The sequence below is a fragment of the Mytilus galloprovincialis genome, chromosome 4 (genome assembly GCF_965363235.1).
Source record: "Mytilus galloprovincialis chromosome 4, xbMytGall1.hap1.1, whole genome shotgun sequence".
NCBI classification, from domain to species: domain Eukaryota; kingdom Metazoa; phylum Mollusca; class Bivalvia; order Mytilida; family Mytilidae; genus Mytilus; species Mytilus galloprovincialis.
In genome coordinates this window covers 16036864-16053209 of record NC_134841.1, presented here as the reverse complement: position 1 = coordinate 16053209, position 16346 = coordinate 16036864, and the positions used below count along the sequence as shown (strand labels likewise).

General features: G+C 29.5%; 1 protein-coding gene across 7 annotated transcripts; it reads right to left on the bottom strand.

Moving 5' to 3' along the window:
- Positions 1–1808: 1808 nt before the first annotated feature.
- Positions 1809–15056, bottom strand: LOC143071472 (cyclin-J-like). Of its 7 annotated transcripts, XM_076245777.1 has the most exons (6): positions 14990–15005; positions 14027–14107; positions 10674–11020; positions 8523–8828; positions 6490–6649; positions 1810–4545 (listed from the first exon to the last, which is right to left on the bottom strand). In XM_076245777.1, the coding sequence occupies exons 3-6, from the start codon at positions 10954–10956 to the stop codon at positions 4290–4292; spliced, it is 1005 nt and encodes a 334-aa protein (XP_076101892.1). In that variant the 5' UTR covers positions 10957–11020; positions 14027–14107; positions 14990–15005; the 3' UTR covers positions 1810–4289. The 7 variants fall into 7 exon arrangements, with proteins under 7 accessions (XP_076101894.1, XP_076101897.1, XP_076101896.1 ...); XM_076245779.1 differs by lacking the exon at positions 14027–14107 and having other exon boundaries at positions 1809–4545; positions 14986–15056; XM_076245782.1 differs by lacking the exon at positions 14027–14107 and having other exon boundaries at positions 1809–4545; positions 14990–15048.
- Between the last annotated feature and the right edge of the window lie 1290 nt (positions 15057–16346).

The following is a 16346-nucleotide window of genomic DNA, read 5'->3' as shown; positions in this document are numbered from 1 at the left end:
TACAAATTGACGGTAAGTAAGTATACCCAGGTTATATTTCAACGGGTAAAAATGGCGAAAATAATACAAAATACATGTAAATGTTACCATAATAGAATAACTACAAACATGTTTTTAAATAAGACGGTTTTGTATTTTTCCAGTAGGTTTAGCATAAAAGCAAAACAAAGCCCCCCCCCCCTTTTTTTTTATATACCAAACGGCTTTCCTGCTGTAATATTTCAATCATTTAAAAATTATCATACAAAAAGATCCATTGAAGCATGCATAAAACTTAAACCTCACAACAAAGTATAACAAGAGTGTATAGGTTGAAATGTCTCACCTTCTGCACTGACCATTGATTTCATGTTGAGTCCTAAATATAAAGCTTGACTATAACTTTCACATAACCTTTAAATGATCCAAGAAAATGAGATCAAGGTCAGACTAACCAACCTGGAAATATATGGACCACTTACAGCTATTCCATACACATAATAGGTTATAAGGATAGTTGACCTATTGCACATAGTATCAAAGAAACAAACTTACTACCCAGGAAAACTTAACATTGATCAATGAACCGTAAAAATGAGGTCAAGGTCACGTGAACCCAACATGTTCACCATACATTCATATTAGCATGATTAATTATAGTTGACCTATTGCATATAGTATCTAGGAAACAAACTTTACCAGGAAAAACAAATGAACTATGAAAATGAGGTCAAGGTCAGACATATATATACACCTTACAATCATTCCATACACCAAATATATGTGACATGTTGCTTTCAGTATAGAAAAACAGATCAAATAACCAAAACTTAGAATTGAGCATTAAACTGTAAAAGTTAGGTCAATTAAAAATATAGCCTGTCAACTGACATATGGGGCATCAACTTTGCTCATTGTTGAAGGCTGTACAGTCACTTATACATGTGAATTTCTGTGTAATTTGGTCTCATTGGCAATCATACCACATATTAGTTTTTATATGTACATTGTAAAAAAAAATTAATACACCAAATATTGCTGAACTATTGCATACAGTGTAAGAAAGTCAGACTAAACAACAAAAATTAACTTTAACTACAGAACCATGAAAATGAGGTCAAGGTCAAATGACATCAACTAGTTTGGCACGTACACCTTACAATCATTGTGTACACCAAATATAGAAGTCCTATTGCTTATAGTATATGAGAAAGGGACTTGACCACAAAAACAACCTTGTTCACTGATCCATGAAATGAGATGGAGGTCAAGTGAAAACTGTCTGACAGGCATGAGGACCTTGCAAGGTATGCACATACCAAATATAGTTATCCTATTACGTGTACTCATAATAATAGAAAACAAGAATATTTAAAATCTTAAAATTATTTTTTCAAGTAGTATCTGAACCATGAAAATGAGGTCAAGGACAATGGACATATAACAGATAGAGAGTTCATAACAGAAGGTATCTATATACAAAGTATGAAGGATTAGGTCTTCTACCTTCTGAAATAATAGGCTTTTTAAGAAATTTGTTAAACTGTGGCTGCGGTCTGATAAAATATCAATAATCACTTTCCATCTCAGTGATTTTTTTATATTAATTTATACAAGATTTCATTATCAAAAACAGTGAGGGTTAGCTGTATTAATACTATCTGTTTTAAGGTTATCAATTTGGTCAGTAGATTTTTGGAATAGCTTTTGTGATACTGTTTGTATAGTGTGACTGTGAATTAAATGAGTGACAAACATCTAGGTACAATTCTAGTTCAGCAATATAAAACAGGACATTTTGTTATAAAAAAAACTTTTTTACTTCAATTTTTTATTTATATGTTCAACATTGTAACAATTATGAACAAACAATATTATTGAACACAATAAGGTAATAATTAAAACATTACATTATTTATCACATTTAGAACCTTAAATAATGGTTAAGGAGTAGGTTTCCAGGAATACCATGTTTTGCACCAAATAATGTTAATATAAAAACAATATTTATCTGGGTTTTTTTCAGAATCTTTGAGCTCAATATATTTAATACAGCTTATCTCCAAAACTGGACATTTTTCAAGATATTATAAAAATGTTCCCTTTTAAGAAATTTAAGTGCAATATTTCCTTTAGCTCTTTCTGGCGAAAACAAACATGTGTGTGATCAAATGAAAATAAAGGAAAGATACACAATATCACAAAACAATCATTTCCTTTTGAGCATGTGTCTTATGTTTTCTAAAAATAAAAAGCTATTCAAACATAGCATTGCATGTGTATATTATTTATAAAATATACATTTTCCTGAGACAGAGTTCATAATTATGATGTGACAATGACATCAAGCTATATTTACTTAAACTAACTTTGATTCTACTTAATATTATCATTCTGCAACAATATTCCTGTCATGTTCAAACTTTTAATTTTGGCAATTAAAAACCCTTTATGAATCCATTCCTTACATGCAAAATAAATGAAGCAGTAAAAATATTGATAAACATTAAAATTTATCTGGAGGCTTTGCAACAAAAAAGTATAAATACTTGATAAAAAAAATATCTAAATAAGAATGATCACCCATTTTTTTTTTTATCTTCAGCCATTTGAATTAGTTTGTTACATGTATAATAATTCATTTTCAAATCTTATGTTTTCCAATTTTATCAGGAATAGATTTATCAAATATTCAAGATGATTTTTTTTTATAAAATTCATCCAACAAATCACTTGTTAATACCCATAGAGAATTTATCAAGATCAAATTGAAATAAATTGATACCATTATAGTTCTCAGGAACTTGAAGAATACAGAAATATAAGAAAACAAATTAGAAACAGATGTCAAGAAAAATTATATTGATTATTTTCTAAAGTAGTGTCTAACATTGTCTAACATCATTAAAATTTGTCATATTTTTTCCAGTACAATAATTAGGTAATCAATGTGCTATTCTTCACAAATCTGCTTCAGGCTATTTCTACATAGTCTAGATCTCTTAGAAATAAGCGGGAGGAAATATTCATTAAAATGGTCTTGTTTAGCTGGTTTATCTCATCTAATGTGACTTTTCATACTTAAATGAAGTGTTGGATGCCTTGTCAGTGAGAAGTCTTACAAGATCTGAATAATCCAAATAATTGTATCCATCAGAATATTTAATACTTCACTATGAAACACAATAGTAGTTTTAATAATAGGGATTTAGATAAGGGTCTATTCAAGTACACATTTAATATCCAGCCTAAGAAATGTGAAACCTTTATAACTTTATATTATAGATTCTAATAATACAATACCTGACAAACTACATCAGATCATTATTGTATTATTATTATGTTTAGGTGTTCAAGAGACGGAAAGATCAAACACAATCAAAATGTTTGGAAAATAACAGAGAGAATATAATAATAAATTCTAACAATGATTTATCTATATTTATATTGCAAATGCTCAAAATATCACTTCAAATGCATAATAAGAAGACATTATAATTAAAAAAGGATTTACGATTATTATTCTTTTAGTTGACAATCAATCATTCTTTATATAACTGAACATTAAATGCTGTTAGTTTAAACTTCAAATAAAGAGTTATTGCAAGTGCTCACGACATATTTCATTATTTGAAAAAGAAAATCCACAATGAACTTGAAGTCATTTTTTTTCATTCAGAAGGTAATTGCATAATGTGTTTGAATGTACAGTAAAATGCATGTTTTTTAATAAATAAAAAAAATATTTTACAAGGTCATTGAAACAAAACGATATAAAAATAAAATTTGATTACAAAATAAATACCTGAGACAGATTATGAACAAAATTGTGAAGAGTTATCTCCCATACTGCACAGTTGTGAAAAGTATCTAAATTTCAACTTATTTTGAATAAAGTGAGAATAAATCATAAAAACCAACATTATTTACATTTGAATCTTAATGACTGGAGTACCCTGCAACAGTTTTCATTATGCTTAAAGGTTTCAATTCCATGAACATTTGACTGGAACAATTTATCTGCCATTAATCACATGAAAATGGTTTCCATAATTCTGGTATTATACTTCAGTTTATTTATCTGATGATTTTATCACCAATAGGCACTAATACTTCTTCAGTAATAATTTACTATATTAAAGCACATTTGTATGTTTTGAAGCTAGTCATGATTCTCTTCCTACAGCTATGGCCTGAGACTTGAAGGGAGCATACATTACTGTAAGTTTTACCACTAGTCATGAATCCCTTCCTACAGCTATGACCTGAGACTTGGAGGGAGCATACATTACTGTAAGTTTTCACGCTAGTCATGACTCCCTTCCTACAGCTATGACCTGAGACTTGGTGGGAGCATACATTACAGATTTATTATAGTCATCATGAAAAGATGTATATTCCACTGAGGTAAACGGAGGTTTATAGAGACTATCCATAAAAGGAGTTTGTATCACAGCAGGCTTGTAAAGACTCTCTATAAATGGAGTCTGTATCACAGGATAATAAGATGGGTTAGAAGGCACTACTTGTACATCAGAATGCTGTTGTTTATCTTGTTGCTGCAATCTGCAATATAGAAAGAATTTAATAGAAATAGTATTCTTTTTTTTTTAACACAGTATTCTTACTAACAGTGCAACTTCCATAAAAGACATTAAGACATGCACAAACATACTTATATCATGTATAAAGAGTAGGTTTCAATATCCTTACAGATTAATTGGCTTTAATTGAAAAAATAAAAAATCCTGACAACTCTGTTACATTTGTATAATGGCACATGGACAGTAATTTCATTTACATTGACCTGACAAGGCAGAGGCGGATTTAGGGGGGGGGGGGGGGGGGCCCAGGCCCCCCCTTTTTGGGAAAAAATTTGGTTGCTTATATAGGGAATCACTGAAGCGTGACGGGAGTGGGCCCCCTCTTAGGTCAGTCAGTGGGCCCCCACTTATGAAAATTTCTGGATCCGCCACTGCAAGGACAATTTAAATCAGACACCATCCACAAATCTTTCCATAAATCATAAAATAATAGAGATGTGTATAAATGATTCCTAATGAGACAAAATTAGAAACCAAAGAAGGAGGGTGTAAAAATCAATAGGCCTCAGTTAAGATGCGCCAATGCCTAAATGTACAAGTCAAACCACATAAATATCAATTGTATGAATTTCTTTTATTGCAAAGGCCATGAAGGAATAAATATCAAACCCTGCAACTCATCCTTATGTGACCATACCAAATATCTGTTACAATTCTAAGTTTTTAAACATTGCTCCATGACCTTAATTACTGAAGAATTCAAATGAAGACTTATGGATAGAGAATAGAGATTATCTCTCATGTAAAAAAAAATATTTCAGTATTTATAACATACTAGTCTGCATGCTTAGGAGATATCAATTATTAATTTATTGAGTTGATTAATTGTATTGTGAAGCTTATAGTAATCTTGTTGAATATAAGTTTTAAATATTTAAATCTTTTGATTGATAAACTTGACCAGGAAATTCTTTATGTAGATTTTAAGTACGATAATTAAACCGGAAAATGTTATCAGACACTGTACGTAAATTAGTACTTGAACTATCTCTCAACAAATAATTTGAAATCCTATGATGTGCACATTTAAAAAGATAAGTAAATATTTGTCAAGTTTCTTCTGACATCATTTTGCCAGAAGTATCACTTTAATTGAGGAAAAAATAACCCAGATGAAAATATTTACTTGCAATAAAGAATTTTTAAATCTAATGTAACTATTATTCAACTATTTTAAGCCTTTTATCATATTGCAGTCAACCAAATTCAAATAAAGGTGTAGTTGTAAACTTTCAAAGGTAAATTGTTATGACATATTATATAAAATATGTTTCAGTAAAAAATGCATATCAATCATTACATACAAAGTGTCACACAATTTTTTTTGGCATTGATATTAATGAGGTTTCATTTTCTTTTTTTTTCATTTTTTTTAAAGTATTATAGACATACTTAAGAACTAAACCAATAAGAAACTATAAGTATCATGTATATTTCATACAATTCTATGGGTTCAAATAAGTTGTAGTGTCCAACTTGCCTATAAGGCTAGCTCAGGCTCGTTCTTAACTTGATTTGCCAACAATGAAATTAAATTTCCCTTTAAACAGTGTAAATAAATGACATAAGCATACCTAGACTCGAGCGCGCAATTTTACTTTTGTTCAAATTTTTCCTTTTGGAAGCCAATGGGAGACTTCTTATTTTGACCCCTTCAATTAATATGAGTTTGAGACTGATCATTTTTCTATGTTATTGTTAAGTTATAAGCAGCTTCCTAAGTAATTTTTTTTAGCATTATTAATAGGTCATAATCCTTAGGACCTGTAAGGAATTTGGTTTACATAGATGCCAAATATTATGCTGTTTTGAAAATTTCTATGCCAGAAGGCTTTGCAAATTTATTGAAAATGCTATTCAGGAGCCATAAGTTTAATAAGTATCTTAAAACTATAGTTATATTTACCTGATCATGGTATGAACACAAGGTAATAATTCTTCTATATAATACCCAGACATTAACTCTAAACTCTTTGGCCATGTTGGAGTCAAGTGGAGACAGATTCTAGAGGCAGCAATACATGATGCAGCAATCATTGAGGGGAAATAACTCCTAAAAGTGTGTTCTGAAAAATATAGTGCTATTATTAAAATGGCTTGTCTACATGTGAAGGCAAATCCTGGTAAAAGATGTTTAATGTGTAGGAGAAAGAGATGTTTTGCGAAATGGCTGAAAATTATAAAATTATTACAATTTCGGCATATTGAACATTTCAAATAAACAGCTAATTCATGGTTTAAGCATAATGTTCTCTATCAGATTAATTTAAAGTACATGCACAATCAATTATAAATAATCTTAAATACATTAGAATTAATTCTACTAAATGTACTTTAAATTTTGTATTGAATTATTCAAACCACTCTGTGATATCTCTATATTAAATGTTTCGCCAATGTTCACTCAACTTTAATTTAATAACTAAGTATAATCTGTGTTCTAGCTAGGATTTAATGACAGAGGGGCACTGTTTTAAAGATGATAGCAATTTTGTCTGAAAACAGACAAAGTTGATCAGGTGACTTTTTTTTTATAAAAAATAAATTATTCAATAAATTAATGTCTTGTTTTTTGGATATATAGTATTTTTGTTTTTAGAAAAGTTTTCCATAGGTTAAATAGATGTTTTTGCATTAATCCATATGTATAAGCCTTCCAAAACTAATATGCAAAGAACTATTAGGGCATAGGCTGCAAGTGAATAGCAACAAAACAAAGCTGCACCCTGTTATTTTTGAATGTATAAGGCACATGGTTTTTAAAATTTAACCCATATTAAAAATGTTTAAAATTCTAAAATTAAACAAGTTACAATTTGTTAATATCAACAAGCCAATTTAGATAAGTAACCTATCAGTTGATAGTCCATACAAGATAGTTCAACAAGATAGTCAATGATAGTCCCATCTGCTAGGTCTATCTCAGGCAGACACAACTTTATCATTGTCAGCATGATTAAGTTTATCTACCACACTTAACTGACAGTCTTGTGTGGACAAACTCTTCTTTGATACTACACATGGGGTTAAAGGTTCCTATGCTGACTTTGAAATTTATTCTTCAGGTCATTTAAAGATAATTAATAAATGAAAGATATAGGTGATTTGACATGTTGTCATAAAAAATCAAAAAGATTTTGTTGAATTCAAGTCTTATCAAACATCATTACAAACAAACTAAAATAAATGATCTCCACAAACATTGATAAAACAGTATAAATTCTTATATCATATGATTTTTTTTAATTGGAATTAGTTGGTATTGGCCAAAATGACAATGTTTATCAATACAGACAACAACAACTTCTTTATTCATCTAGTGTAAGTCTGTCTTACCAGTGAATATTTTTGACAGCTTTTTTTTTAAATTTTGTACAAATTTGTAAATTGAACAAGTATTTTTCCCCTTTAATTTATTCCCAATAGACATATGATTGTTGGTTAATGTGTCTCAGGAAGGAGGTCATATAACCTCCTTGGTCCCTATATCCTTCTCATTGGTGAATATAAGATGTGGGGTATATGTGATTTCATTAATGAAGCAACCCAACAAAACTAAATCAGCCAAAAAGACATACTGTACTGTGGATTCATTTATTTTTTAGGGTACCAATTTTCATGGATTAAGGAAAACTTACATGTTCCTGGATATTGAATTTCATGGTTTTGCTGAAGTCTGCATGTAAGCCTATGGGAAATTTGTCAATTAATGAACATTTAATTTCGTGGTTTACCTGTACCAATGAAATCCAGGAAAATTGGTATCCAACAAATAATAATGAATTTACCGTACATATTTTTTGGACAGAGGTAAACATACATGGCATAAGGTCTTTGGAAATAGAAAAATGCCAGCACAATATCTCAACCTTTAAATTGCCCTTTTTAGCCACATTCAAACATAAAACGTATGCATATACTTCAGTGTTTTTTACGTACCTTGTAAAGAAATCTCCTGAAAGTAATGAGTATGTTTCTGTACATATGATTCCACAACTTCTTTACTAGATATAGGAATACCATTTCTCAAGTCTAAATTGTCCACAGCGACTAATAAATAATATGGTAGAAATTGAGCACATGTTGGAATAGATAAATTCCAGTTAAAGTAACTTAGCACTGTTAGTTCCATAGATCGTAATTCTGATGCTGTGTACTTTCTAATGTCCAGTAATCCATGAGATGGGATAAAAGCATTTAAACTAGCTAGTCTTGGTCTTTTCTCACAATGTTCCTCATATTTTACTAAAAAGAAATGAAACAGAATGTGATATCACATGAGATAATTAAGTAATTCATGATTAAGCTGGTAAGATTTTTTATCAAAAAAATTTAAGAACCAAGAAATGTCGCCAGTATGAAGGACAGGACTACATATCTATTGGTTTCAAATTCATTTAATGATAGAAAATATTTTAAAATGAAGCAATAAATGAATAATTGCTCTTTTTTAGCACATATATTGTTTTCCATAAACCTACATGACATTGTATTGGCAAATCATATGTTATACAATAGAAAATTTAAACAATGGTACTAGCTAGTGGTTCAATAACACCTCTTTCAACACCCTACTGTCCAAGAGCTATGGTATAAAGACATTTAAACTAGCTATTTATCTTAAGCTAACCTCCAATTTTTGGGGGTTAAGATTCGTGGAGCTCAATCTTAATTTTTTTTGTGTAGTGTTTTGAGGACTATTGTGGTTTTTTTTTTCTTTTTAGGTATGGCATTTTCTGTCATTTAACTTATGATTGATCAGTCAGGGGACTTATTTGAAGTAAGTGATTTTTAAATCACTGATTTAAGTAGCAAATTCGAAGTTTTGTCACAAATTGTGATTTTGTAGTTATACCAAAATTTTAAACACATAGGTTTAGATATATCTTGCGTTTGTTATTGATCTTGGTATTTGTTTTAGTTATATGAATGTCAAGCTCAATAAAAAAAATCAAATATTTCTTTTTTAGACCAATTAGATAAAAGCAGGCATGAAATATTAATATAAGGCGGTATATCCAAGGGAGATAATTTCATTAGTTCTTCATATAAACAAATACTATATTGAAAATAAACACCCCTCTATAATTCTATTATTTCATGCAGCCATATCATTATAATTCTCTATAATCCACTTAATACTTTTCTAGTATAATACTATTGGGAAGGATTACACTTTTGGAAATATAATATTTTAATTTGTAGTCTAAGAGGTTTAAATAAATGAATAGGTGCAGATATTAAGCCTTTTAGACATAATGTTTCATTAAGTTTAAAATGTTTAATAGACAAATAACAAACTGCACTATGATTAAACTAAATAAATATATATTTGTTGTGTATAGCCTGAATACATGAAATTTCATGCATATCAAGCTTTATTTGAAAATTAATATTTTAAGACCATACATGCTATGTATGATGTGTACATTACACCTAGTAATGGTTTCTGGCCAACTGTGTCAACTGTTGTTAATATTATGACATTTATTATGTAATATTACACAGATTCTATGTCTTCACAGTAATAGTTGAAGATATATGGATATATCACTGTCATATACCATCAATGACTATCAATATTAATTAGTTTGACTTTAACAAATTATTTGTCGGGAAATCCAGTTGTTATCAAGACAGAAATATGTTCGTTAAAAAAGTACATGTAATAAAAATGATATTTGTCGGAAGTGATTTTGTATTTTTTGTGATTTTGGAGTAATATAGGATGAATTTCATTTTATCCTTCAATGTAGTAGATAAACTGACTTGCGAAAAAAAAATATATAAAAAAAAATATTACTGGTCTAGACCATCAACTTTTAAATTAATAGAATTATTGTCAGGTGAAAACACAAAACAGCTTTGTAACTTGGGAAAGTATATACATTTCTCTTTTAAATGAAGAAACAGTTTATTGTAATAAAAGATATTTAGTATTGATGAAACTTCTGACCGTCACCTATTGTTTATTATGCATATTGTTTATATTGTTTGTAATATGCCATATGTATACACTGTACATGTACTTGATTATACTGATGAGCCATAAGGCTCAAAGTAAATAAAGAATTTGAATTTGAATTTTACCTGCTAAACAAATACATGCTATAGCCAGCAGATATAAATGATTTGTGTCCACTTCTAACTTTTCCATGAAAAAATCTAACAGATATACAGCTAGATGATGGGAAGTCATATCTAAGTTAAAATTCTCCACTATAACAGATATCCAATCCACTAATTGTCTTCTAGCCCATAGCTGTGTGGAATGGCAATTGTATGTTGAAAAGTTATCTTGTTCCTTTTTTCTCATTGTGTCATAAACATCCTCTGCAACTTTGTCCTTCCACCATTCCACTGTCATTGCCATTATGAAAATTTTCCCAAATATGTAACATTAATTTCTTCTTTTCTTGATTTTATACTAGTGTGTCCTACAAAAAATAGAAAAAAATGAAAAAAGATACATGGACAAAAATCTGAATTTGATATTCTAATTTTATAAATCAATTGCTTTGAATGCAAAATATCTGCTCAAGTTGCTGTTAAGACTGATTTAAACACCAAATTTATATCCCATCTCATTTGAATAGTCATATTAAGTTTCCTTTTAAACAGAACAAATATAAAACACCTTCTCACATTTGTAATATTATACAGTAAAAAATTATAAAAAACTCTACCTTCTTAAAATATTTCTCCTTTGCATATAAATAATTTAGTAAAAGATATGTTTTCTTTGTTACAACCAGCTCTTTGTAAATCAGATTTCACTATGTTACCTTAAGCTAAAAACTCATTTTCAATAGCCAACAATAATCCTTTCCTTAAATACTGAACACAAAGTGATAACATTTTCTCTTAATAACAAACCTCTTAATGTTTATTATCAAAGCTTCTTAAAATCTTTATAACATCCTGGCAACACAAATTTGATCTCCTCAAAAATATTTTTCATTTAAGAGGAAATGATATTCAACCATCTGACTGAACCTTTCTCACTGATATAAAGATGACAAGAAATTGCAGTCCATTGTCCACCATAAAAATGGGCATGTGAGTGTGAAAGCCAAGCTGTAGGCCAACCTCATGTTGAGTCTTTGATAAAAAGTGTCATTATATTCAGATACAATCTATCTTCAAATTACACAATACCAGCTCTGTCAAGGATCAAATAATATCTAATCTGGGTAAACAGACCCTTGTAATTAGGATTAGTTTTAATTTGATAATGACCTTTACCACTCCACCACATTTAATAGTGCTTGGTATACAATTCATGAATCAATAAATCAAAATTAAATCAAATTGAAGTAATATTTATTCAGAAAATAGATTTTAATGAAACCTTTGAAAAATTTCAAATAACTATGATAATATACATGGTTTACTGAGGATAACACTTATTTAATAATGTATGAAATAGCACTGTATGACTGTGGATTTTTCTATGCTCAACCCTTTTCTTGTTTAAATAATCAATTATTACTGTGCTTATTTTGAACATTATTTAAAAATAAAATAATTGATTAGTTAGAAAACCATACCTTGACAGGAAAAAAATTCTATTTAATTCAATACCATGTCATATACAATGTCTGATAAAATATTGTGTGAAATTATTTATATTAATTTATACATACCACTTTACTTAAAAAAAAAATAATTTAAAAAGAATGGTTTGTTTAATTTAATACAGATTAGGAGGGCCAAAGATTTCTCTTATAAATTGTCATGAGTTTTTTATCAGAAATCTAGCGTCTGTTTCTTATATTATGAAACACTCCATTGTGACTGCTTTGGATATTCTTGTATCATCAATGCAAAAATCAAATAAATTAAGGGTAATTCCCAAGCACAAATTCAAAATGATTACCTCTATATTTCAATAAAATTAATTGAATAGTACAAAATTAAAAACACTGCTTTTAATTAGTTTTCTTATATTCTATATTGAATAAATATCTAAACAAACTTTAAAATTTCCATTTAAAACATTTCAATTTAGAAAATTTAAGTGATTGCCTAATAGCAATATCTAATTGACAATTGTAATAAGATTCATGTGTAATCTCTTACTACAGACAAAAGTTTTCTTATTTATCATTTAACTAAGAAATTGCACTGCCTGAAGCCAGAACACCATTCTTCTCTAACAGGAACTTAATTTTACAATATAATATGCTTAATATTAAAAACACTTACATGCTAATTAAAGCTTCTTTTTTATAACTTTTATCTCCTACATAAAACCTGTGCCACCCTTACCCCTATTGGTTATACCCTCAAATCTAATTCATGCAACTGTGATATGGCCAATACCCTTAATACCTAAATAATATTTTTAATTAAAAGACCATGATAGCTGAGTATTAAATTTAATAAAACATATTAAATACAGTGGTAAAACTTAAATACTTTTCCATACATTATTTTAGTAAGGAAAATGCTTTGAATTTAAATTTAACATTCCTAAACTTACAGACAATTGAATTGTAGTATATTAATATAACTGAACTATTTAAAAGTATTAAATTATATTTACCATTTGTATTACAACTGTTCTTTGCTTTTCAAATATAACATGAAAAACTTGTTAAATATATACGAATGCATTGGGTTATAGATGTCTATTACTGTTTTACTTGTGATATATATGTTTTTATTACATACAAAAAACAGGATATGAACTAAAGCTCTGCTTGAATATTATGTATAAGTGTCGGATCATTCATTCATTCAGTCAGTATTTCCACCAGAGGGTTAACAATCATCCCTGAAGATTTTCTAATTACATGTTTACAACTGGGAAATCTTGATGTAAATTTATAAGGACCACTAGGGATTCAGATTACTGATAAAGTCATAAATTACATGAAGATTTTGTTTTCATAAACAATATTCCCCATCTACAACCAGGTACTATAGACAAAAAGACATGTAATGCCATAATACAAAATAAATCTTATTCTCAGATAAGAAGTAATCAGTTAATAACTTACACTGGTAAAAGAAATCTGATAACTGGATATTGTAATATTTTAGTCAACTTATTTTATTAGCTCAGGTCAGACAAAAACTTAATAAAGAATCATCCCATGAGGCTGACCATAGATGTATAAACCCAGCAAGGAACACATATATGACCAGACCTAATATAATACTTCAGTGGAATGATTAACTAGGTTCAGTCAATTAAATGATGTTGATCAATGTGTAACATTGTATGCATAAGATGTGCACATCTGGTGGGTGACTGTTATTTCAATACAAAAAATGATGAACTCTTAGTTAAAAGGGAATTTTTGATTTAAATCCTCAATCAATTACATAGTCTTACCTCTCTAAGTTTCTGATTTACAATACAATATTAACAAGAGCAGCACTATTTATAACAGACAATAAGGATTTTATATTGTCCTTGCAATAACAACTCTTACCTGCCAACCTGGTCTTCACACACTAACATCTGAAGTGTTCAAAGTAATTTGAGGCAAGTTAATATGACTATTGAGTTCCTGCTAAATTTAATACAAACAGTTGGATTATTAACACTAATGATCTAATCACATGTACATGAATTGGAGGGATAATTAGATCCTGGAAATGAACAAGACAACAGGAAACATGTTTACTTAAACCAGTTAATTACCCTCAAGGAATTATTTATTGTTATAAATCTGGACATATATTATATCAAAATAAAAATGATATCAGCTATTTGAACTTTAAATAAGATTTAACACTTAAAACTGTTCAAACTTTTTAAAATGAGTAATCTATATGATATAATATAAAGATTACATTATGATGTTCATTTTTATGTGTACCACTGTATGCTATAAACACTTTTAAATATTGCACTGTATATTTAAGATTTGTCCTTTTTTTTTTAATTATGTGCAACCTTTGATTTATGCATTTATATTGGTCCCAAAGCCGCTTTGGATTTGGTTTGCACTAAAAAAACAGAGATATATATATAAAATATCCTGTAAATTGGAAAATAAATTATTCTTATTCTTAAATGTCTCTGTTCAAAATAGTCAAGAACTTAATTGATAAATGACAGAAGCTATATATTGTCTTATTACTATTAGTATATTTAGTCCTTCCATCCAAGGGACTAGTTAGTATAGAAAGGCCCTGTTACACCAAGTGCTACACAAAATTTTCATACACTGTTAAAAAGCCTGTAAAATGTCCATACTTAGATGTCAGTGAAATTTGGTTCAAAACTCTATTTCAAGTATTTCCCCCTATATAATTTGGGATATATTTATAATTTGTTTTTAGATCTTTACAAATCACAATGGTCGGAACCATAGGAAAAGAAAATGATATTATGGTCTGTTACAGACCAGACACGTGGTCGCTGCTCAATACAAGCAAAACTCACCTACCTACACACCAACAAGTTTTTAAAAGTCTTGGCACTAAAATATTTTTTTACAGTCTAAAATGTTTTCACCATCTAACAGTTTCAACCCCTCAGTAAAACGTTCTAATGAGTTTGTATTAATAAAACTGTACCAATACCGGACCAATTTCTACGGTAAAAAGAAAAATAACCAAAATACCGAACTGCAGGGAAAATTCATAACGGAAATTCCCATGCTCAAAATATGATTATCAAATCATATGTCGCGGAAAATGAACAGACAACGCAATGGCAAAAAAATAAAGAAAAAGATCAAACAATAGTACACGTGTCAAAACCAACATAGAACCGTACCACAATAGAGGGCCCGGCCCCCTGAAAAACCCTATAAATCCGCCTCTGAGAATAGTAACTCACTACATGCACTTTACTAGATCTACAAATGTAAACAAAAATAGGCCGAATATATCAAGGGGACATTCAAAGTGTTTTGAGTTGAAAAGAAACTACAAAAACTAAGCGACAAAAAAAAAAAAAACAACCAGTCCACAAAACACTACTGTACAGAGAAAACTAAATACTAAGCACCTGGAGTCCACAAAAACTTCGGAGGGGTAAGCAGACAGATACTACTACACATATATATCTCACCCGCCGTGTTACTAGCTACTATATATTTCGTTGATATGATAGTTAGGCAGCCACACAATAAATATAGCGGATTGGTAATTGACGCGTTTATCACCGCCAAATTCGTAAATGATCGGTTATGTAAATTTTTTACCCTACAAAACCGAACCGAATATGAAATTTGTAATTGAAACACTTTGTTTCAAGACAAAGGATAAGCAGCTGTTACCAGAAGAAACAAATCAGACACTGAAAAGTTAAAAACACAAAAAAATAGAAAACCTCTTTAAACAAAACTAGGGATGGTCTCCGATGCTTCTAAAGGGTAAGACGAGTAGAGCATGGCACTTGTCTTGTTGCTTCTGGTAAGTTTACATATACAATCGGTTATATTCATAAGACATTATGTACATTCATAATCGAGGAACCAAAGACGCAATTGTAGTTATATTTTACTACTTCGTATGTGACGTCATTTTATGACTTTTTGCGTTGAGGCCTGGACCAAGTCGGGTGTGTCTATTTTCTGTGTTGGTCTTCAATGTATTATGTATTCGGGTTTTGTTTACTGTAATTAGTTAGGACGTCAGTTTTATCATGTAAATCTTTCAATAAAAAGGATGTTATTATCACAAGCAGAAAACCCTAGCCGTATTTGGCACAACCTTTTCAACTTTTGATCCTCAGAGCTGTACAACTTTGTACCTTTTTTTGACTTTCGAACTTTTATATCTGGGCGTCACTGGTAA